Source organism: Eupeodes corollae, chromosome 1 (assembly GCF_945859685.1).
Source record: "Eupeodes corollae chromosome 1, idEupCoro1.1, whole genome shotgun sequence".
In the NCBI taxonomy this organism is placed as follows: domain Eukaryota; kingdom Metazoa; phylum Arthropoda; class Insecta; order Diptera; family Syrphidae; genus Eupeodes; species Eupeodes corollae.
Genome location: NC_079147.1, coordinates 175,387,714 through 175,413,640, shown reverse-complemented (window position 1 = coordinate 175,413,640; position 25,927 = coordinate 175,387,714). Strand labels below are relative to the sequence as shown.

Genomic DNA, 25,927 nt, shown 5'->3' with positions numbered 1-25,927 from the left:
ATCCCTCGTAATCAATATTTCGAGTTTATTAATTTAATTTATTTATTACTTTTAGTAGTAAAACATCAAACTATAACATTATTCAATTATTTTCTTACAATTTTAAAATGAAGACAGACAACAAACCCATTCTGATTGACATATGTCTATGGGGAAAAATAAAAAGAATACGCGTATATAACTTCTCAAATCATACGCGTATTTATATTATAATATGTCAATCAAAATAGGTTTCTTTTTAATTCTCGCTTCATTTTTAAATTGAAAAAAAAATTAAAGAGGATCAAGCCCGAATTGTGTCCTTTCCTAATAACAAAAGGAATTAACTCAATACTCTTTGCGCAGTTGCTCTTGATGTCCTTGTTATTTTTTCACAGTATGGATTTATACGCTCAAAAAGACAACTTTAAACCAACTATGGTTCAATTTTGGTCAGAGATTAAAAATTTTGCAGTTTTTGTAAACCAGAAATTCACCCTCTTAGCCTCGTGCATAGTAATAGATCATTGCATCGTCATTCAAATTGTTAAGTGCCTTTATGATCAGTAAGGGATATCTTATATCTATTGCTATTCTTATCTGCGTATGCGGATCTATGGGGTGTTATAAGTCTCCTGTGTTGTAATTGCAAGCCGTGTATTGAGATTGAATTTGGTTTATTAATCAGCTTGCAATGAAAATTCACGTTGTTGTTTATTGTTAATTTCTTATAGGTATAGCGTTAAGACCTTGAGGGTTGTTTTTTGTTAGGCTTTGTTTGATTATTTTTTTAATAGATATATAAATGCTCTCTGTACCGAATAAATGAAGGGGCAGTTCATTTATAATAGACTTTTTAATGGTAAATTGTCAGAACCATGATGATTGTGATTTAAAACTATGCAGCCGCAATCGTACGAGTAGCATTGAGTGTTTTGATGAGACCAAGATAAAAATGCATAATATTTATTTCTTTTTCAATTTGGGGCCAGAAAAAAAAAGAAAAACAAGTGAGTTTACTCTGTGTTTCATTTATTATTAATTAGTTGCTAAAATTAAAATAAACAGCGTATAAACACTCAAAAGCAATATTTTAAATATATTATATCTTAAAACAAATTTATTATGATGAATATTAGTGTTGTACGTTTCGAAACAAAAATAAAAAAATACTAAGCATCAGCTTCCGTCAAAATTATATGTGTTGCAATCATTGTTAATATCATTTATTCACTTAAAGTCTCTTTATAGCAAATGTTGTGCAGTTATGTATGGGATCCAATTTGTCGGAAAATTTGTAGCCATTATATTCTATATCTGTATATGGACGTGTAACAACTGTCTCGAAACCAAGTTTCTTACCAATGATCTGAGTAAATTTAGTTGAAAAAATCGAACAAACAGCTTTCGGTCTTTTTCCCTGGATGTGCTCTGGGAAATCTTCGTCGGAGAAAAGGCCATTTCCGAAATCTTTAAAAAACTCTATGGAATATTGGGTTAATGCACTAGCAATTCCTTTTCTTTCAAATTCTGGTCTTGTTGAAAGAAATACTACTTCCACGCTACAATCAATATTAAGTTCTTTGTAAATATCAAAAGAATTTTCCATTTCTTCCAAACAATTTCCAATAAAAATCATTTCGGGTGTTGTAAAAGTCAAAAAGATGTCATCTAAGCTCAAATTAGATTTTGGTGCCTGTAAATAAAAATTAATAAGTTTTATCAGATAAACGTAATTTTCTCACGCACCAAAAGTTTATTAGCACAAATAGCTGCTAGAGTACCGTTTTTAATATGTTTGGCCCCAAAAGATATGCCGTCCCTTAGAACTTCACGGAAGAGAATTTCGATTTCTCTAATGGCGTTTGGATTGGCTGGAAGATTTGTAGCTATGCTAAAATTTTCGTTCTTAGGAAAATTTTCCATGAACAGCTGAGAAAAAAAATTAAAATATTATAAACATATTATATGATAAACATCTCGAATAACGAAAATTTCGAACAAAATGTTAGCTTCGAGATTTTGTTCCTACAAATTGTTAATACTGAAGAGATCCATATATTCAGGTAGTTAAATAATTTATATTCTCAGTTATTGAAAGCAAGACTACATGACGCTTATGTTCTGATTTTGCAAAATACTTCACCGATCCTTAGAAAAAATATTAATTAATTTGTAGGGAGACATTGTGTGATCTTTTTACTAACCTAAAGCCACGAATTAACTTTGATTTTTGTTCTAGGCAAATCCTTTTCAATTTGATCAACCCAAAACCAAAACGACGGAAAACCTAGATTTTATGGACCAATGTGTATTTGTCAATCAATTTTACAATGGACCGGTGTGTAGGGTTAGTTATGCCATACCCTGAAAAAAATAATTCTCAAAATTGATACAAAAATTCAAGACTTAACACAGATTTTAAAAGGTGAGGGGAACTAAAATAAACAAAACATATTCTTCACTTCGCAATAACAAAAATATAAAAATAAAAAATATTAGCAGCACATGTTTTTTTTATAATTAACGGGCACTCAAGGGGATATTAATACCCTTTACATGCTTTCGTGGTGATCGTGGTTTGAAGCTTGCTATAAGCTAACTACTTTCTGAAATTCTGAAGTGTTAAAAAAAAAAAGTTTAAATACAGTGCGAGCTTCAGGAAAATAGGTAACTATTTAAGAAGAGATACCGATGCACTTTGGTCAATATCAAAATGATAGGGAAAAACAGAGTTGGGTAAAGCACATTATCGATGTGCTGTTACAAAAATCTTCATACTTGACAGTACTGCCGAAGTTGAGTTCAAAGTTAAACTGATAGTTATTTCTAGAAGTACTAGTATTACAGCTGAATTGTTTGAGGGGGAATGTAACTTGCTAATTTGACAGAATACTGTTCATAAAAATATCGGTAGAACAACGAAAGCCATGCAACATTTCGGCGATGTTCTAGTGACATAATTGTTTAGATTATAGTTCTATCGCCTATCATTTCCAAAGCTCTTTCTTGGATCCTGTCCAAAATACTTACATTTTGACAACATTGAGTTTTTGAAAATAAATTCTACACTGTTCTTAATTTCCCGTTGTATAATGCTTTCGAAATCAGAATTTAATGAGCTTATCATATGATGCCGTCTTTTTTTTAAATTTACATGTACCCAAGGTACTCTTTATATGTTTATATTTAAACACAGTGTGAGCATAAGGAAATATTGAAGGATTTAAGAGGTGATACCGGTGCACATTGGTCTCAAAATTATAAACATCGAAATTGCAGGGTAAAACAGAGTTGGCCAAAGCATTCCACTTTCTCGATGTTTGTAAAAATATCGATAAAACAACAAAAGACATGAAAAGTACTATTCACATGAGCACGACCTACGACCAACGAATGAACGAATATTCGTCGATTTTGACGTTTCTTTCACATGAGAGTTTTTAATTCGTCGCGAATAAAGCCACAGCCGAACACCATTCACCACAGAAACCAAAACAAGAATGATTTTTTAGGTTAAGTACTCGTGATTATTTTATTCGTTGCGAGTGTGGATAATGTGGAACGCGAATAAAGTTTGACAGTTCGTATCAACCATAATTTTTTTCGCGACGAATAAATTTGTTTTCTTAAATTTATTAATATATTATAATGAAAAGTAAAAGTATGTATCATAAATCAAATGGAAACTATATTGCTATCGTTTTGTTAAAAATTTGTGTGGAAATATGTCTTCAAACGTATATAAACTCACATTTTGTAATTCATTCGTCGTTCGTTGGTCGCGCTCATGTGAATACTACTAAACATTGCTGCGGTGTTCTAGCGATGTAAGTGTTTCGACTATAGTCATATCGCCTATCATTTTTAAAGCCCTTTTTTAAATTGGGCTTTTTGGGGGCACCTGCTTGAATTATATTCAAGCTTTAGACTAATAAGGGCTTTGTAAATTACAGCCGGATCACAAGAGGTGCACAGTCGGAGAAAGCTTAAGCACCTGGCAGCATTTTTGGCAATATCAAATATCATTCCATAAAAGGTGATCTGTAATACACATACCGAGTAATCACAGCAGATTCATTTTCTGGATGCAAGTGCCACTCATAGATAGTGGCATGGGGAGTGTGTTACTCTTTAACAACAGGAGCATTAAGTTTTCGAAGCATTGAGAATAGTTTCTGACTATACGCTGCCGTTGAAGTTCCACATCCGAAGGACAAGGATGTGAATCTAGAAACAAATATGAAAAGCTGGGGGTACTATCGTTAGCGAAACAGTTTGATGGATTAGAAGTGACAGACATAAGATCATTTATGAATATAGGAAGAGAGTCGAAGACAAAACGGTTCCCTGGGGGATACCAGCATTTATTTTATGAATTTCAGACTTTCTCCAAAACGATGTTAAGATTCGTTAAACTGTTCGGTGAGATGAACCATGAGATCACCAGTGGACCTATTACTATGAAAGCCGTATTGTCGGTCATTAAGAAGCTTTCGTTCTTTAAAATATTTCTTAATCTGAAAATATGACGTTGGAAAGAAGGGATAAGATCATTTGCGTTAATACAACGAAGTGAAACCCTGCCTTATGCTTTTATTTGTGTTCCAAATATAAGTTTTACTATTTCAAAAAAAATATTTGACAAAATACATACATGTATGTATGTATGCAGGTATCAATTTTCCCTGAAAAAGAATAAACAAATTATTGTTGAACAACTATTTTAACTCCGCTTTAAATATAAAAGAAAAATATCTATCAATAATTGGATCATTGTGATAATTTAACACGCTATTATTGCAAATAGTTCAAATACCAAAAAATTACAAAATTTTACTTTTGAAAAGACAAAAACTCTCGGACACTAAAGTCATATATCAAAAACGTCAACCAATTGAAAGCTCGGATCTGGAGTCTAGCGAAGTAAATAAGATTTTTAGGAGGAGAAATGATCAAACCGATCTACCATTTCTTGAACGTTTGAGAGAATAGAGAGAATAGGAAAATAGTGCCCTATGATATAAATGTTCAATAGTAAAAAGTTTATATCAAAAATGGGAATGTAACTTCTACTACGCTTTTTTAAATTAAAATTTGGTCTTTAATAAAAAGCGATCATGTTTCCAATCTGTGCTTGTATTTCGACAGACATATGTATATACCTAAGTGATGTTCTGATAAGTTAAAGGGAATCTTTTGCTTTGCGGGACAATTATTTGATCGTAGCCTGCTGGCCTGCTGCCGATCTGCCATCTACAGATCGATGATTACTTATACTAATGGGTGCCCGCCTGATATGGTTAAACGCTGTCCTATGTATATGAAACAGAAAAATTTTGTTACTTAAGAGATCATGCCTTAGATACTTCTTTGGATTGCACAAATCCGAGCAGAACATAAACAGCACATCCAACGTAAGCAGAATAGGTAATAGAACATGAATTTTGACGATTGTTGCCACAAACGCTTAGCAACTTACTTCAGATTTATCTATAGAAATTTCAAATGCTTTTTGTCTTGGAAACTGTAATTTATTAAAGTCGAATAGTTTGAAATCATAGGATTCCGTTTAATTAAAACGCTTTAATAACGTAACATGCCTTTAGAAAGACTTTAGGTTTTCATATTTTCATTATAGTTACTGCATACCCGTTTCCAATTAAAGAATGCAAAGTAGGAGTTCGCATTCTAGAAAATCTCAGCAATTTTTAGAATTCAGTTGGATAGTTGACAATATCATCTTAGTTAATGACAGAATCAATTTATATTAGGATGTCATCTTTGGTTCGCTCAACCAACCATGATGACTATTTCTTCGTCCCAAAACTATTAAGTTGCTTTGTTTGTACAAGGCTGACAGTTTTTTCAATGCCAACTAAAAAATATTTTGAGGTGGATGAACCTTATAACTTTGGTGAATAAAAAACCAACCTTATATCTATGGTGAATACAAAAATATCATATTCAGACCATTGTGTATGAAAACCGTAGTACTCCCATGTGCAGACACTTTTAGAGCCACTACATTCCGCATTATTGGCGTTGGTGTCGCGAAGTGAAGAGATTCACGGAAGCCAAAGGAAAATATCAATTTTATTTGTATAAGCAGCCCGCAGAGTAAGAGAGATAATTAATTTACTAGCCAAAATGACACCAACAATTTTCTATCGTCTATTTGATTCCGTTTTTCTTTATGTTTTCATATACAGATCTTATGGGCCGGTTATAGATATCGGTTAAATTCATCAGGAACATTTGAAACAAGAGGAATCTGAAATTTTTAGTGATGAGCTTTTATAGCAACCAGTAAATTTACGTCATTAAATTAAATGTCACTTTGAAGTTTCTATTTGAAGAGTTTGTTTTTTACTGTTGATTTCATCAGTAAAATTTTTAATGATGTGATCGGAACAGTAAAAAATTGGAACACCAACAGTAAAACCCAATGGATTTTTCTTTTACTTTTGGCAGTCAGCTGTTCAGTAAAATGAAATTTCACCATTAAAAAAAATAAAACTGATTTGTAAATTAAATAAAACGTTAAATGCATTATTTCCTTTTGGAAAAAGTACTTGAATATAGGATTTATCTTATTACATCAACCTTTTGCTAGAAATAAATCTGTAACATGTTCAAAAACTGAAAACAATAATTTTACTGATGGATTTTACTGATAGCTATAACCGGCCCTTTACGGTCGATGAATTTTGTTTTTGTTTTTTATATAAATCCACTTTTATATGAAAAAACTAATATTAATACACTAAAGAAGTTTTAATTTTCTTTTATTAAAAATTAACTAAAACATGCATAATCAAACAAAATATTATTTATTACATTTCAGGTGAGTTTTTATAGAACGAAAGGCATAAGATTTTAGTTGTATAGTTAGTTAATGTTTGACAATGAATAGTTCCCTTCCTACTCATAAATATAAATTGTTATTATTGTTTGTAAATAATTTTGTCAATGTTTTTGCTTATTTAAATTTGGCAATTTTTACAAAGTAATCATGTACTACGATACCAATCTTAACAAATAATTCATTACCTCAGCAACGAAAATATTTATTTTTATTTTAGTTGATATTAGGTATCAGGTTTGTTTTTAATAATAAGTTAGCGCTCATACCTGCCTATAGATTATTGTTTTTAAATCCAAACAAAATTTGTTTTAATAGTGGTTTAGGTAAATGGTTTCCTGTGAATTTGAATTTGAAAGGAAATATACAGTGATAAAAAATATAAATATAAATATGTACTATATACAATGGTATTCACGTACGTACTACATTGTAGATAAGATACATTAGATAACAAATCAAAGAATTTTTCTAATCAAGTGCCCAATAGTTGCTATTAATAAATTTCTATTAATAAACACCTGCAGACTATGACAGTAGTGTGTTGCATTAAACTTACCATTCCTACTAAAATTAAATTAATTAGGTGGCGCAACAGTCCTTTGAAAACTAGAGCCTATAGTGACTTACAACTCTCAACCATTCCTGTGTGTGAATAATGTTGTCAGGGGTGGAAGGGACCTACAGTTTTAAGACGAATCTGAACGGCTAATTTTAAAAAGCACTTCTTATGACAAGAATTACTCTTGGAGAATTTGTCAATTCCTCGCATGAGGTAGTACCCGTGAAAAAAAAACCTTCGACGTCACAGGCAGAGATTGAACCCAAGACCTCTGGCAAGACAGTCCAACGCACCAACAATCACTCCAAGGGTACTATCAGACGGATAGATGTGTTAATTATCAAAAACTAACTTGTGTAATGTGAACTAATTGTAATTAGCCAGTAGCGTCCCGAGATGACGCAATGACACCATTGAGACAAATGAAGCTTATTAAAAGTCACATAACATTTACAGAAGGTACTATTGTAAAACATTTTGCAAAACAATTAAGCATGAAGAATATTCATGCATACAAATAGTGTAGTAGGGCTACGTTCTTTTTTTAGTTTTGTTCGTTTTTGCTTGAAGTTATATTTTATATAAACAGTATCCATCACTCGATGTTTCTGTTGATGAATACATTTTAATTTAGTCCAAAATTAAAACTTCTCACGAATGCTGTAAGGTATGCACTCCCTGTTGAAATTATCCAGTCTTTTCAAACAATGTTTGAAATTGATTGATTTTCAAATAAGAAGTATGTCGAAGACTTTTACCCTAAAGTTGCTAAATAACTGACCCAATTTTATATAAAAAATGAATTAGGTAGCGCAACAGTAAATGAAGAACCAGGGCCTAGTGACTTACAATTCTCAACCATTCCTGTGTACGAGTTGTCAGAGATGGAAGGGACCTACAATTTATATGCCGAATCCGAACGGCTAATTTGAGAAAGCACTAGGTGGCATATGCAGGGATTGAACCCAAGACCCCTTGCATGACAGTTCAACGCACTAACCATAACGCAACGGGTACTACACAATTTTAAGCTTGACTAAACAATTTTAACTAGAAGAGTGATCCTTAAAATTTAAAATTTTCTGCATTTGGTCTAGTCTAATCAAAATGCACTGTTTTTATTGAACTTGCAACTGAATTTTAATTAATTATTGATTAAAAAATTGTATTTCGAATAACAAACCTTCACAGCATCTTCTTGATATTCCTTAGTTAACTTCACAATTTCAATTTCTCCTGCAAAATTAAGAATTTTAGAAATTAACTATCTACTATTTATTGAAAAAAAAACATGCACCATTATTACCATCACAAATATATTTTGGAGACGCTTTGTTTAAAGTGTTCATTTTAAAAATATATTTTTAATCTATTATATTTAATTAATTATAATCAAATAGGTATAACTCCTTATGAAACACTCTTTCGAACGTCAGTTCAGAGAGTATGATTGGTTTTCTCCAACGACAAATTCGGTACTGTCTGCTCTGATCAATTTATTCACAATTCACACTATCGTCACTGTGTCACAATTAAGTACACGAACACAATGTTGATATTTTATTTAAGTTGGTTAACAAATATATATTATTATGATTCTAGGTTGTGCTTGTTTGTGAATTTAATTCAATTGAAAAAATTTGATATGATACTTTGTTTTATTGAAGCTATCTATCATCAAATGGTATATATGTATGTACATACATATGTAAATAGAATATTATGAAATGAATTATTTTAGGATAGTTCACCAATTGATATATTTCAATTTATTGTACTTCAGTTTCAACTTTAAATCAATATTTAATCTGTTTGCATTAAAATATTTTTACTTGTGACAAATATTAACTATATGAAAGGTTTTGCATTCGTAAGAAATTTCAAACTAGAGATTTAAATCAAGCATGACATTAAGGTTAGAGAAGTTGAAAATCGGGTCAATTGGTTCGATTGACTATGGGGTACTATCGGTTATTTTTATTTTTTAAAAAGCTAATCAACCGATTTCAAAAATTTATTTTCTGAACAAGCTCTTAGGTTAAGTTAGGTTAGGTTATAGTGGCTGTCCAAGATGGAAACGGACACACTTAGGCCAGTTTAAAGGCACATTGTGATACCACATGAATCTTGAGGCTTCCTCCTAAGCTCAATGGAACCAGCTTGAGTCCCTTACAAAACGTGAGAGGCTGATTATACAGATATGATTTAGATCGTTTAGATCGTTAAAGAAGAATTCTCCTAGGTAATTCTTGGGTTTTCGAGCTAGAGCAGGGCATGTGCAGAGAAGATGAAGAACCGGGGTCATGACGAAATCTAGAATGCCAAAAATCTCGAATGCCGAAAATCTCGAAAATAAAAAAAAATTATCTAGAACGCAAAAATCTCGAATCCACAAAAATCCAGAATTAACAAAAATCTCGAAAGACTCTATCTAGAAAAAAATCTCGAAAAAAAAAATTAAAATTCGAGATTTCTTTTTTTCTTATTTTTAACAGCCAAAACTCAATAAAACATAAATACATCAGTTTACCCAATATTTTATTTTCTGAGCAAGAAAAATAGTGGCATGAGTAGCAATGTGCAATTGTATGATTGATAACTTTACTTGTCAGCTTTAAGATTGTTAAGGAGAAGTAAGTTATCCAGAATGTATGTTTGAATTTTTGAGACAATTTTTAAAATTCGCGCGAATTTTAAACATTGTCTCAAAAATTCAAACATACATTCTGGATTTTTGCATTCGAGATTTTTTTTTTTCTAGATTTTGGCATTTCGAGATTTTATTTTCTATATTTTTGTTTTCGAGATTTTCATATTCGAGATTTTTACTTTCTAGATAATTTAATTCTAGATATCGTGGTAGACCCAGATCAACCTCCACCACGGTTTTGTTCTGATCCTCTCAGTCTGAGGATGAACCCAAGAGTTCGTCCTCGCTCAGAAGGTTCATGTTAAGGTCGTCCTCAGTCTCCATTAAGTTCACCAACCGCTAGTTCACCTTCAGTAGTTTTTGGAGGCCCGCTTTCTGCGTTAACCTCATCTTTTTTATATATTCGAATTTTAATGGTTTCGAAACCATAGTTTATGGAGCCCTCGTTTAGGGCTAGAGGAGCCAAGGATTCTTTATTGAGTACCACAATGGCGCTCCTATAAAGACCCTTCACTTCATCTAGCTTGGCTATTTTCCAGTTATGGAAGGGACGGGATGCACACTTTGACCATTTCGAGAATGTCCTCGATACCAGCAGGTTCGATCGGTATCCAGATGCGAGCTCTAGGTCTGCTAGGAATGTCTTCGCACATGGCCAAACTTCGCCAACCCCCATCGCTTATGGAAGGAAATGGTCCTGGAAGCTCTCTCAAAATGCTCAAAAAGCCACCCGAGAACTTAACCTTGACCAACTGCCAACGATCAGCCGATATTGTGCCATCATCATCGCTCCTGTCAATGACCGCAACCACGACTTTGCCCTTCGCGACGTCACTGAAACTGGATTGTTTCTGACAATGTTTATTGGATCTTGTTGTAGCAAGTATACTTTTGGCCCATTCGACGCTAGCGGTTTGCTGCGGCGCGGCGTCTTTTCAGCCCCCGATGATGCACCAGAGGCCTTCAAGATTTTCGCCGCTTGCTGCCTTTGTCTATAAAGGTCTTTTGAGAGTTTTCCATTTCTGGAAGTATTCTCACTAGTAGTGGTAGGGCCATTTTTCACAACCCTGCCACTACTGAAATTAGGTATCGCTACCTTTTTATTCTCGTTGCTACCAACAGCAGAGGAGGGTCCATGGTTAGCCACTACTCCCTTCTCTGTGTTGGCCGCAAGAGATACGACACCAATCTGCCGCCCGGTCCTGAAGAGATACCGGTCTCACATGTGTTATTGTTTTTGTTTTTGTTGTTTGTTTTGTTCATATTTGGTCCCACGAGATGCGAAGAAAAAAGGTCCATCTGCACAGAGATTCGCATGTACAGATAATCCGGATAATCCGGAGGTCGCCAGGTATCCGGATACTCCGTTAGAGACTGGGCTATTTTTGAATTGGGCCCCCAGCCAGGCTGATCATCGGCACGGGTCGTTTAACACCTTAGATCCAGCCCAATAATGATGAGAGGTGGTTGGGGAGGAAGAGAAAGGGTGAGGAGTCAGTTGACGTTAATTCATCATTCTGACTTGTAAGGAAAAGATTGGGATTCGGTAACAGCAATTCAGCAAGGTTACCTAAAATGAAAAGGAGTATAGGAGGTAGGACCGTTGCTATCTTTTTCTCCATTACAAACGTGGGAGGTGGGAAGGGAGTTGGTGACATAAATGTAGGCTGGTATGCCTTGTTTATGTGGGAGTGGATGATGATTTTGGGAAGGTAGAGGGACAAGAACGTCCTTTAGTTTCAGGACTCATCTGGAGAAAATTCTCGAGAATCATTGACCTTACTCAGCTTCTACAACTCGACAAGTTCGACGTTCAGAGTAGAAGCGGGACCTCCACCAACTATTATTAGTACAGGATCAGATTAGTAAAAAAAAATAATCATCTGGAATTTATGCTAAAAAGTGTATATTCCACTAATCTGACATTTTTTGACTGACGATAAGAAGTAATTGGGTTACAAACTTGTACATTACATTACATTACTTGTAAAAAAAACGTCATCTTGACTTTCTCGAGCGTAGCTACATTTTTTTTTATTTTGAAGTCAATAATTCAACATTCACGAATAATATATAATCTGACGATTTCCGTAAGCCGAAGAAAGGAGAAATAAAAATAACGGCTGAAATTATTTTGCGATTTTGATGTTTATTATGTGAATTAAAATTTAAAAAAAAAGTTACTATAAGTGACATTGATGTAAAGTAATGTGTTTTGTGCTAATTTACGAAAAACTATCAAATTTACGTTAAATACATTACAAAAATGTATTAATGTAAATGAATGAAATCGATCCAGAAGAGGAAGATGCTGCTACCGACAAGGATGATGATTGAATAAATAATTCTCGACAAAATTTATATTTTCTATACTTATTTTCTCATAAATAAAAGTTTTGTACTTCAGAGAATATAGGTATAATGTTTTCTCTACATGTTTTTTGTTTCTCCAATTTGTTAAGTTAAAAGATTTTCCATTGTCAGATTAGGCGAATCCCTTCAGATAATCGTCAGATTACGAGACAGCACGTTTAGGGTATATAAACGAACCATATATATCTTAATCTGACGCGCTTGCAAATTCTAATAATGTCCGCGAGTTTTTGTCAAATCCAAATCGTCAGATTATTACATAAGAGCCTTCTTTTAGGTTCACTTAACATCCCCTTTGAAAATCTGACGTGTTCGATACAATTTTTTTTTCTTCCGTTTTCAACCCTTACGTACGACCACCCCCATCATGGAAACAATCAGATTAACATACGTATATTTTCAAAAATACGTAGGACATGGGTGCTATTATTATCTGACGAGCTCGAGTATGTCCGCATACAACTGCTTTTTTTACATTTTTGAAAATGTCGTTAACCAATTTTTACCAATTTTCATAGCATTTCTTAAAAGTTTTTATTTCTTATATAAACAAATACAAATTGGATGACTTAAATTAATTTAAGTCAATACCTTGTACACGTGATATCAAGAACCGAACATCATTTTTACCAAATATCCGTACTGTTTTTTGTAGATTTTATTACTACATATATATGAAAAAACATGCTGCTGGATTTTTGTCATAAATTCACTGAATGTCGAAAATATATGTATGTGTATCTATATTTTCAATTTTTAAGACATTTGAGTCGAAGATCAATTTTTACAAACTTTTAGAAATGCTTGTTTTAGGTTTTTATTTTTTTTTTAACTTTCAATTCGATTTTTTTTTAAATTTGTATGGAGTGCTTAAAACATATTTTTCGTAAGATTAAATTAGATTTAAGCCTAAATCTCAAAGTTTTGAAAAGATATTTAAGTCAAAAATCAACCTACTTTTGTTAATTATTTTTTAGGTTTTTAATTTTTTTTGTAAAAAAACTGTCTATTCGATTTTTCTCAAAATCTAACCAAATGTTAAGAAAGCTACTTTTCGTTCCACACACATTTTTTGGAGATAAAATCATTTTATATTCGTAAGATTTTCGACGTGACGAATTTTGTTTTCATTTTCTTTTATTTAAAAAACCCGTTAATTGTTTCTTTTTTTTTTTAAATATATTTGTTTTGTATCACGTTACAATATATTACACAAAATTTAATTCAAGTCTCTAGCGTTTTTGGTTCGTGAGATATTTAGGGTTAACCAACATTTTCACCTTTTTTTTAAACTGCTGGCAAAAAAACAGATCACCCAATATTTTTGAGAGCCTTTTTCGCATCTTTCTGTATTATAATCTGTTTAACAAAATTTATTTAAAGTCGATTTCTCTTCTGGTTCTTGAGATATGGACCACGAAAAAAACGTCGCGAAGGTACGAACGTTCTTTTATTTCAACTCTAGGGACCTTGAAACGTCGAGAAATGTCAAAATTTTCAATTTGACAATCGGACCCATTACAATAACTTGCTTTAGAAACTCAAAAACACAACAATGTAAGTAAATGGTTGATGTAGAGGGATACTTACGAAAGATTCCAGGCGTCATATGGAATTACTTTGGTTGGGAATAGGTCGAAGCATAGTTCTATTGACATTTAGATGAAAATGTTTTATCATTTGGTTTCATTCTAAAAATTTGAAGTTCCAAAGCATTACATCTATACTCGAATGCTTCTAGTTGTGTGTGGAGTTGAATATTATTTTTCTGGAGCGTGTGAAGTTTTGCATTTAACCGCTCTAAATCTTTCTTATAGTAGGAAGATATTTTAGTTTGTTATCAAGTACTGGTGACATTGCACTTTGAATGATCATTTCAAGATCAGCAACACTCATATTTCCTATTTTTATCCTTTGAGTTTTTATTATTGTTTTACTTTTTAACTTTTAGGTACAATTTCTAAGAGCTTGTATTTATTTCGTGTTCTGTAGGTGTTCTTAAAGTTTTTTTTTCCTTAATTTATTTATTTGTGTAGTTGCATAAAGAATTTAAGTACTTTTAGTAGTTTTTGATTTTTATCCCTTTATTTTCATATTCACAAATAAATAAGTTAGCATACAAATAGATGAAATACAAAAAATAAGTAAATGTATCAACAAATCATTAAAAATAATTTTATAAATAAAAATAAATAAATATCAAACAAATAAATGTATAAATTACAACTCCTCAAACAGCTTAGTTTTTCGAACTTCCTTCTGAAACTTTTTCGAAGTTTGTTATACTATGTAAAGTTTTTTTTTTATTAAGTATGATTTCATATCAAAAAGTAATTATAAAATTATCATTCCGTAATTTTAGTTTTTTTCTTTTTTTACGTCAGTTAAATTCCTTAATGGGAAATGTGCGGAACATTGAAATTTACAAGGAACAAATTTACTCGTCAACAAAAATTCAGTGCATCGTTGGTTTCTTTTCTCTCTGTCATTATAGATCTTGTTACTTCACTTGACTTTTCACTATTTTTATAATTTCTTCCGATTTTATTCATCATCATTAATTTATTTATAGTTCTATCTCATTACTGTTTTTATGACAGTTGGTTTTTTCATTATTATTTTTTTTTATTTTTGTTCAAGCAAAATTATAAATTGTTCACGATTTAAATATAAATTATAATTTATATTATGAAATTGTGCTATAAATAAACTGAATTATATTGCATTGGTAAATTAGATAACATCAAACAATCATATAAGAACTTAAATAACATTTAATATTATAATAACTATAAATGTGTATGTTAACAAAAATACTTATTAAAAAATTTATAAAGTCAACATTTTTGCTAATTTTTTACGACCTACAAAACGGTATAATCATTTTAAGAAAAAACACATGAAATGAATAAGCTTTTTAGCATTACAAATAAAGACAAAAGCTTCATTTAGAAACTGATAAAACAAATTGTTTTGTAAAGAATCATAAAATATAATAATATAGTATCATTTATGAAAACAATGTAAAATATATGCTTTAAAATTGTGTAAATACAGAATTGTATAGAATTTTGACTTATAGTATTTTGTAATGTTAACATTTTTAAAAATCAATATGAATGTGTACATTGGAGATCAGTGTATATACAAATTTGAATTAGTTGTGCGAAGCCTTAAACATATTTTGAATAAAAAGGTAGTTTAACAAATGGGACACAAAAAAAACTATACCTTCAACTTCAAGGAATATGTTTCATTAATAAAATTTCACTTAATATTTGAACATACACAAATTAGGGTAAACGGAAATATTTGTTCACACTTCAGAATTTTCAGAAAGTGATTTGCTTAATAAATTCGGAAGGTTCGAATCCCAAAATATCAATACTTTACAATATTTAATGTTTTTAGGTATTTGTTATTGCTTTTAAGATTGTTAAATTTTTAATGCCAAATACTCATTTTTTATGCAAACAAACACCCATAACTGGTATCAAGTTAGTTAGTGATTTTATTAAAAAATTAAAAAATAAGAATACTTACTGAATTTCTTTGAATGACAATTTATCTTTCAAAACAAAATATAATTTGCATAAGGACACTGAAGAAAAGTGTGGGTCCCAGCCCAGCCAAGGAATCGGGGACTTACAATTCTTATGCCAAATCCAAATATGGCTAATTTAAGAAATACCTTTTCATTCGATTCTGTATTAGTACAACTCAGTAGTTTTGAAAGTTACTCAGTTAATTTAAAAAAAAATTAAAAGTTGAATAGCCCAATTACCACTCAAAATGAAAATCAGTATTGCGGAAAGAAAGTTTAAATTTTACAGTTTTTCTACTCCGGAACACTCTTAATATATGTAAGTCAGTGTCCAATAAGAGGAACTTAATATGTGAAAAAGAACTGTTAAACAGAATTTCTACACATATTAGGTAACAAAATACATTTCAAAGTAAAAAAGCTCTTCTGAAAATCTCTTGAACTAATAAAAGTCTATAAAATAATTTCTTGCATTTAGAATATTATAATAATTAATTATCCAAAATTAATATTATTGAAATAATTAAAAATAAACATTATTTTTAAAGACACTATACCCAAACTTAAATATATCTAAATACGCACAAAATATTATAATTTTAAATATAATATGGTTTTAAGGAAAAGTTTAAAGTTGTATTGCTACTTGTGCACTATCAGGATGCATTGGTCCAATTCGTTCACTAAATGGTTTTCCTTTATAAATAAATCTTTTATGTGGAACACGATTGAGAACTTTGAAGTTATTGACTTTGCCACATTTTTGTGAAAAATTTGACGTAAATAAAGCTGTTACAGCCTTTGGCCTCTTGTCTTGCAGATGTTTAGGTATTTTCTCCACACCAATCCCTTGACTTAGCTCTCGACCTAGCTCTATAGAGTATTTCACAAGGGCATTTCCTAACCCCTTTTTTCCATACTCTGGCAGAACAGCCAGAAACATCAGCTCCAAAAGACAATCGATTTTAAACAGTTGAAATGGGTCAATTTCTTCATCCATTTCAATCATGTATGACATAAGAGCCTTGGCATTTTCTGAAGTGCATCTTTTGTCACGAAATTCAACAAAGAATGGTACTTCCTTTGTCTCGTCAATGTACTAAAAAATAAACAAATGAAAACTATGTATATTAAATAACTAATTTAAGATCTTAATATTTTTAACTTGTAGTTTGTTAAAGGAGACCCCTACAATTGCTTTTGTAGGCACGTATCGGACGGCCAATGATACATGATCTTCATTTACGATTTTGCATAGCTCTGTAAGTTCTTTTCGTGCTTGAGAGCTCTCTGGTAGGTTTATTTCCGTGCCAATGCAAATGCATTCGTAGGAGAAGAAAGCTCCAAGAACCTAAAACAAATAAGTGGCAAAAAAAACGTCAAAACTCCAAATTTCTAACTAATAGCTATAAGTAATTATATATCAACAAAGGGATTACATACATACATACATATAGTTCCTAATTACCTTCTTAACCGGGGGTTGAATCGGATAAGGTGACAATTGTCATTTTGTTGATAGTCAAATATCATTTTCATTTCGTCTGTGTATTCAAATCAATTCAATTCGATTGAACAATTTCAGATTCAAATTGTCAAAATTCATTATTGCCTTGGTGAAATTTTAAATTGATTCTTATAAAATATCTAAATAAAAGTATCAAATTGTTTAAATAAAATAATAAAAATATAGGAATATGTTTTTTTTTTACGAAAAAAAGCTAACTACGAAAATTTTACAGTCGTTTGTGTAAGCGACTGGTAGCTCTAGTCGGAATAATCTTATTTGGTTGAAAATGACTATCACAGTTTTGTTGTGACAGCTTTTAAGGTATTAATATGACTATCACCTTACGTAGATCGAATTCGATCATTTTGATTGCCAGCTTTTTAGGTATCAACTTGACTTTCACCTTACGTAGATCAAATTCGATAATTTGTATTGTCATTTATCAACTATCACCTTCGCCGATTTCAGCCCTGGTTAACATCTCTAAGAACAGAGCACTAAAAGAAATAAATGATACAAATGAAATAGTTTCTTAAATACCGCATTACAAAATGCATGGCAAATATTTTAAAGTAAGTCGAGAGTTAATTATTAAAAAAAATAAACATAGGAAAAATAATAACTTTTTTAGAGTCACAAATTCATTCTTATATTATTTTGTAAAATAAGTGTGCTTATGTGTCCATTCTCCATTATTTGATTAAAATTGTGTTATTCAAAAGAAAAAATATATATGTATATACTTTTCTATCAAATCTAATCATATTTTCTATTGTTTGGGAAAATTGAAAACAACGATATCTATGTATATATTTTGAGCGTCAAAAAGTTGTGTACTTTAAAAGGCCGAGTTAATAAATTAAAATTTTGAATTTTTTACTACTACTTGAAATCATTAAATACATCTCTTCAAAGGTGTTAATCAATTCTGACTTAAGGTAAACAGTATTTTTATATGCCCGGAGTTAACTTTAATGGCTGAAACACAAACACGCTTTAGCTTCGGCTTCGTCTCACGTTTACGTGTTCAGCCATATTAATTTAATGCATGCTATTACAATGAAGCTTTGACCTCACGTTTCATTTGACAATCGTAAGGAAAAGAACGTAATGTTACGTAATGGGACTCCAAATTAAAGCTCTAGTTAAAATTTGCCGAACATTTGCTTTGTCTGACAGCTAAACAGATGTAAAAAAATTAACAAACAAAATACATTTGCTTTTGGAAGAATTCCCATTGGTTATTATAGGCTGTGTAAGCTACTTCCGCGATAAATTATTTTTTTTTTTTCGATTTCAAAACTCATGTTTTTCTTATTTTGAGATAAAATAACAGTTTCTAATGACAGAAGTGCCATTTTTAAAATGTCATATTGAAATTGTCATTCAAAGCAACCTCGAAGCAGGCCCAACGTAACGCAGACGAAGCAAGCTGAAGCGTGTTTGTGTTTCGGCCATTAATTAAATACAATTTCTTGTCGATTACGATAATTTGGCGGTAAAAATCACTTTATATTGTTATGACGGATACTAAAAATGATTCTGCAGTTACGATAGAAGTTTTATGAAGGAGATTTAATTTGATTTATTAAATTTTTGTATAACTTTCACACTTTGATGGCCGGCGCGATGGTTACATGATGAAACAAGGTACACAAAACATTTTGTCTTGTGTCCCAGCAATGAGAAATTTATATTATAAAATATTAATTAATTTATACCATAAATATTAAATAATTCGGGTAAGAAAAGGTCTTAGTAGTTGTACACATTTATGCTTTATGTTTGTATTTATCCTTTCGCCAAACAAATTTATCCTTTGACCAAATGTTAAAATTCTTTTATATTTCCCAACACAGATATGTAAATACATATTTGAAGGCATGTAATAAATTGTTTGATCAAACGTAAATTATAAGATTAAATCTCAATATCAACTTTGTTTTAGGTATACATGTTCTACAAAGATAAAAAACAGTGTTTCGATACATTTTTTGGCAACACAATTAGGTTTATTAAACTTAAACTGTACTTACTTGCAATGCCTCTTCTAAAACATCATCCTCTAAGGTTATAATCTCAAATTCACCTAAGATTTCTCGAAATAAATATAAATTAAATGTTCAAAAATAAAACAATTGCTAAAAAAGCATCTCACCGTTGTTCAAAGTTCCCCAAACCCTTGTTTTACTTGCCATGTTAAAATCCTCTTTTAAATAAAGAATTTAAATCAGCTTATCTGGATTCAACAGTATTTTTCGCGTGCTGGTTATTCGTTATCGGGCGAAATGTTAACAACTGATATTAATTTCAGTATTGAACTAAACCACAATGTGGTGAATAGTAACGTATATTTATACAAATACAAAATATCTATGTATGTCATGCAACAACTCACAAGCGACCAGGCTTGCCAGGTTATCGGAAATTTGGCTATCTTTGTCCATAAATGTCATAACAACAATTTTCATATGGCAGTACACAAATTAGCCAAAATCACAAATCATATAAGCAAAACACACAGTAAGTTACTGTCAGTAACGTCTTTTGTTAAACAGCTTTTAATTTTTCCTTCCAGCAACGCTATGGTAGTCAAAGCATTTTTTAATTATTTTTGAAACCTATTACATCTGTTAATTCTTTGTACCTGTACCAATTAATGTACCAATTGCATTCCAGTGACAACGAGGATGACGATTACGAAAATTCTATTCTAAATGTTACATCATTATTTTTGTATACAATAAATGCATTTAAGTTTTATTTTTGTTTTAAAGAAAATCAAAAACTCTTATTCAAGTGATACTAATTAAATAATTGGTAGGTATTGTGCTATTTACTTTTTCGTTTTCCATTATTTTTAAATTCTGTTATCAAATCAGTTCAAGCGATGGTAACCCTGTAGACGACTTACAAGATCAAAAGTAATCAAGTTTATTAGTCTCGCGTGTCTACTTTTAAAATGAAAACAATCAGTAAAGATAATGTGATTTGTGATTGTGTGTGATTATGAAAATACTAGCTAGAAACGTTTGTTTCATTTACATTTCATGCACATTTGACCAATTTAAATTATCTAAACAATATGAGCTGCATTATTAAGACCTACCTTATTTTGCGCACATTTTTATTGTCACCCATAAATAAGGCTAATTAAAGACAGAGTATACCTATATACATATATGCAAGTGAGATCTTTTGAAATATTGACGTTTTTGAATTCTCGCTTATCAATTTATTTTTATATCGAAATAAATCCAAGTGATATCGGATTCGTAAAAAATTTCGAATTCGAGATTTTAATCAAACATGATATTACGATGGTAGAGAATTCGAAAAAGTGGGTCCCGCAATTCCGTCCTGTCTGTCAACGCGTCTACAGCCTAAACCATTGGGTCGATTGAGTTCAAACTTGGAAGTTAAGGTTTTGAGCAGATTCGCGTTAGGCATTTTTTTAATTTGTTTTAAGATCAAAACTAACAGTGCCCCCATACAATTGTTTTGGTTTAAAAACGATAACTCGAATTTTCTCAAAAACAAACAGATACAATTTTTTTTTAATTTTCTCTAAAATTTTATTTTTTACCGCTCAAAGAACCGTTATTTTGTTTTTTTTTTTTTATTTTCTCAGCAACTTATCAACTGATTTCAATATTTCTTTGAATATGATCTTATATTGCTTAACAATATTTAATTATCAAAAATTCATTTGTTTCTTGTTTGGATTTAAAAAAAAAATATTGAATTTTTTTTGAAAATTCTATATCTCAAAACAGGTCAACAGTTTTTTACGAAATTCAAATGTAGAGCGTTTTTTTTTAAACTTTAACGAATAAAATAAACTGAACTTAATAATTACATGTTTGCACTGAAAACTTGTAGGAAAGAAGGAATGTAATTGGATTAGTAAGTAACTTCTACCTAACAATAACATTCCTTCATTATCATCATAAACATGTCATTATCTATCTATCTGCAGAAAGCTGAGCACGCCAAGTGAACTATTCTATGTTTGTTTTAGACACCTACCTAACTACACAACCAATAGGCGATCGTTTACTGGAGACAGAGTTTTGAGATACGTTTTCCATGCATTATTTCTTTTGTTACGCAGTAAACGCAATTCTTTCGTGTACCAAGGATGATTTAAGTTTGTATTTCTTGATTTCTTCATCAGTACTTTTTTTTCAAAACAATAATTAAGGATCCTATAAAAAGTTGAAACTGCTTCGTCAATGTTAGAAAACGCTAGTGCATCAGCAATTCCAGAAATGGTAAATCTTTAGACAACTGCTGGAAATTGGTTCTTCGAAATCAAAATTATATAAGCAATCAAAGGAATTACTGTGATTAGTAAGGTGATTACTTAAGTCAAAAAAAATGTGCAAAGGGGAGTGATATTTGTCAATATAAGTTATTCCTGATCTAGATTCTAGAACAATAGTACTAATAGCGGCACAAGAAAAGACTAAATCGAGAATTCGATTCTTTGAGTAATACAGCTTGTTTGCTGTAAGTCAGTAAGAAGGACTTTATCGAGAAGAGATAGTTCCATTTGTGAAGAAGAAGGAGAGGTTTCAAGGTAAGGTGTAGTAAATTAAAATCACCTAGAAGTCAAATATTGGTGTCAGAGCTGGACAAATTTATAAGATAGTCTAATCCTAAGGAGCGATCGTTATAAACAGACTCCAAACTTTTTGGAATGTAAACGTTTAAAATGAAAAAAGTCTTAGTCTGTACCATTATCTTTACACATACAAGTCCAATTGATAATACAAATGGAAAAGATACAGATGAAGATGAGAACACCTCCACCTAAATCTTTTGCATTACCAACATGACGATCGTTTTTGTAAACTTCGAATTCCTGACTGAAAAGTTCTGTGTCGGAAAAGTTTGAATTAAGCCACGTTTCTGTCAAAACGAAAGCGTCGTGTGAAATTAATTGGGAGTTAAGAAAAATGTCAGCAGTCTTGCTACGAAGTCCCCTTACGTTTTGGTAGAAGAGCGCAAGCCTGTTAAGTTTGTTGATTTGTTTTTCAAAGAAACACACTGTTTTTGACTTTGAGTAAATTCTTTGACTAAAGTCTCTGCGGGCCATATATTGCAAATAGAATCAAATTAAGTTGGATTCGTTATTAATTTAAAAGAGGAAACAAAGCTTTTAGGTTTACTGATCTTAGTACACCTGATGAATGAGCTGGAAGGTAATTGGTAGATACTAATTGGGAAGTTATATCTTCTGGCGTAGTAACTGGGTCCAGACGAGATATAAAAATTATTTTTTGTTTCGAGACAGCTTTGATAGGGATGACGTTGTTTATTACAGTTCCTGTAACGGTGTCACTATTGGAAGCTAAAGTTCCGGTGGGATCTGTAGGTATTGGGGTGATGTTGACATTTGTTCAGTTTCTGAAGCACCACCAGCCCAGAGATGGGAGTCATGCTCAAGTTTAAGACGAAATTCTTGCATCGGAATCCGCGTGATTATAAAAGCCTAACAAAATATCAGTATTAGAATACACGTGAGTTTATTCTCTTATTTCCCGAGTACACGGATAATTAATAGATACACAAGTTCTATGTAAGTTGATGTATTTTGAAAACGATATTTCGAGATCCAACTCAAACAAAAAAATTGGTATAAAAAATAAAACTTAATTGGAGAAGCATTTCATAGACCAATAAAAACTGTATCTCCTGCACTATAATTGATCTGATTTAAAGCATTTAAAACAATTTTTAATATCATTGATCAATTTATATGTGTACGATAAAAGATATATACACTTAAAATCCATTATATTATTAAGTCATTAATAAGTTATGACGAGCAATTTATTTTTAAACGAATAAGTGGACATGTAAATAGTCTTAAAAATTACTTTTCATGATTCGTGACAACACAATTGATAAATATCGGATTGGATTCTGAAATTATACTAACTACAAATCATACAAGGGCAAATCTAAAATATTCAAATAAACTTATCATTTTGTATAACTATAAGAGTTACATAAGAAAAAATTAATAATATTAAGCATAAAATTGCAAAACATAAATATTTAAAAACAATAACAAAAGGTTTTGTGCTTGGACGAAAACCCCCTGAAACAAATATGCAATAGAATCTTATTCTATAAAACGTTCGTGTGAAAATTCTGAATCTGGTTATTATTAGATGTTATTTATTGAAAACACATCAGCTCGTGTACTCTTTACTGTCACGTTTAACTTTATTTTTATTTATTTATTAGATGAGCTTAGCAAACTAACTTAGATAGAAAGATATACATATCCAAAAAAGTATTTTCAAAAAGATTTTACAAAACTTATTAGGTAACTGCATCACATTGATATATACATATGTATTTATGAATTTTCAGTATCATCAAGGTTACAGGTTTCTCATCCGGAAGATCAGATTCGAGGTCATTCAAAAAATAAATAATTAAAAACATTAGAGCTACACTGTTAGTTATAACATCATTAGCAGGACATGTAGGAATCCCTGATTTCCGCAAAGCAGGCACTCATGCACGCTAAGCAATCATGATTACTGTCATAGAGGAAATATATTAACGCTATAATAATATAATAATAATAGAATTCCTCTATGATTACTGTTAAATACATAATTCCACCATTTTCGCATAGATTCAGCTTATTAGACTTATTCAGGAAGAAATAGATAGATAAATTTGTTGCATTTCAGAAAAAACTACAAATTTGTTATACTACAGACAAGTTCAATTGCGTAGAATTAATTTAAGGAAGAAATCAAATGCTTTCGAACTTCCTAACCCAATGTAGGTACCTACAAGACTTGGATATTTAATTTATTGTATATTTTCGACAAAACTAAAATTCGTTTATTAACGAATTTAATTACAGATTTGGGTGTTATATTTGATTCGAAATTGAAGTTCAATTGACATCCAAAGCAAATTCCTTACTTGGATTCATCAAAGCAAAATCATTAATCTAATCTAAGAACTTCGATTACAACTCAGCTTTCTATTTTTGAATATGACTGTGCTGTTTGGAGCTTTACAACTGATTTTAATAAAAAGAGGATTGAAAATCTTCAAAACAAATTTCTCAGATATTCCCTGATTTTGAAAAAGAATGCTGATTGATATCATCACTCTGTTATTATAGGTTTATTCATTATATATTGATGTACTTGTTGAAAGTGAAAGCTTGCTTAACTACTTGCATCTGTATGCTCCATCAATTTCTTTAAGAGCTTCACCACTATTTGCTTTTGATCCCCCTCATACGCTATATGGATAGCGTGAAAAGATTCCTGCAAGTTGTGATTTATTAAATATGTTTTATTCTAATTTGGATATATATAAATGTCCAGAAACTTATTTAAAATTAATAACTTTAATAAATAAATATTTTTAATGTTGGAATTTTATAAATAGTTAATTTGTATTTATAAATTCAATTTTATTAAAAACTTACTTTACAATTCGAAGTAATTTTTGTATAGCAGTTCTATAAATAAATTAATTTTATATATAATTAATTTGTATTTATAAATTCATTATTATTAGATACTTACTTTAAATTCTGTTGAATGTAAGTTTTTAGATTGATTTCTCAAATAAACAAATTAATTTAGTTTAAAGTAATGTTTGTATCTGAGTTCTATTAATAAATTAATTGTTTTAAATTCCAGGGTACATTTAACTAAATAAATTTACTTTTTAGTGAAATTAACAAAAAAAAATATTTTGAATTATTTATGCGTTTTACTAATTGGTTGAACATATTTAATAACACATTACAACATAACAAAAGAGTAATTTAAGCAACTTGTGTCTTCAAAAATTAAAGGAAATTCATAAAATATACTCAAAAGACAACAGCTGAAATATATGCAAACTCCGTTCTTTAATATTTTAAATGATGTTATATAAATTATAAGAAATATTGTGTTACACTGTTGTCCATTTAAAATGATAATAAAACAGTTTCATCGAACATGGTTTTCGCTAATAATGTAAATAAACAAAAAAGGCACTCAAAAGCCATTTAATTTGTATTTGTTCAACTTTACTTCATTCAATTTACAATTAAAAAGTTTTATTTTGATTGAAAATGAAAAGCTTTACAAAATCTTTCAATTTATGCCATGTCAGGACTTGAAATTATGTTCGTAAGGATTGCTTTGTTTTTGAACGGCGCCCATAAAACTTTAAAAATGAAGCGATTTGATACGTCTGACGACTAAATGCAAAATTAGGTTTGGTTTTTGCATCGTTTTGCACACGCTTTAACCAAAGCTGCACGCAAACTGAATTATCAGTCTAAGTTTCCCATCTTGGTAAAAACTTCGTTCGGAACTAAAACAAGCACACCTATAAACATAAGTATGAACATGCCCAATCCTCCATACCGCGAACACACCAAAACATCAAATTAGATGACA

General features: G+C 30.8%; 2 protein-coding genes across 3 annotated transcripts; both read right to left on the bottom strand.

Moving 5' to 3' along the window:
* Positions 1–990: 990 nt before the first annotated feature.
* LOC129942185 (uncharacterized) lies at positions 991–8,957 on the bottom strand. The gene is made up of 4 exons (XM_056051029.1): positions 8,713–8,957; positions 8,590–8,642; positions 1,729–1,911; positions 991–1,675 (listed from the first exon to the last, which is right to left on the bottom strand). Exons 1-4 carry the CDS (start codon positions 8,753–8,755, stop codon positions 1,214–1,216), a joined length of 741 nt encoding a protein of 246 aa, XP_055907004.1. The 5' UTR covers positions 8,756–8,957; the 3' UTR covers positions 991–1,213.
* Positions 8,958–16,434: 7,477 nt separating this feature from the next.
* On the bottom strand, positions 16,435–19,814 carry LOC129954241 (uncharacterized). 2 transcript variants are annotated; one of them, XM_056068021.1, is made up of 4 exons: positions 19,642–19,814; positions 19,520–19,581; positions 17,139–17,324; positions 16,435–17,072 (listed from the first exon to the last, which is right to left on the bottom strand). In XM_056068021.1, exons 1-4 carry the CDS (start codon positions 19,679–19,681, stop codon positions 16,602–16,604), a joined length of 759 nt encoding a protein of 252 aa, XP_055923996.1. In that variant the 5' UTR covers positions 19,682–19,814; the 3' UTR covers positions 16,435–16,601. The 2 variants fall into 2 exon arrangements, with proteins under 2 accessions (XP_055923996.1, XP_055923997.1); XM_056068022.1 differs by having other exon boundaries at positions 19,520–19,572.
* Between the last annotated feature and the right edge of the window lie 6,113 nt (positions 19,815–25,927).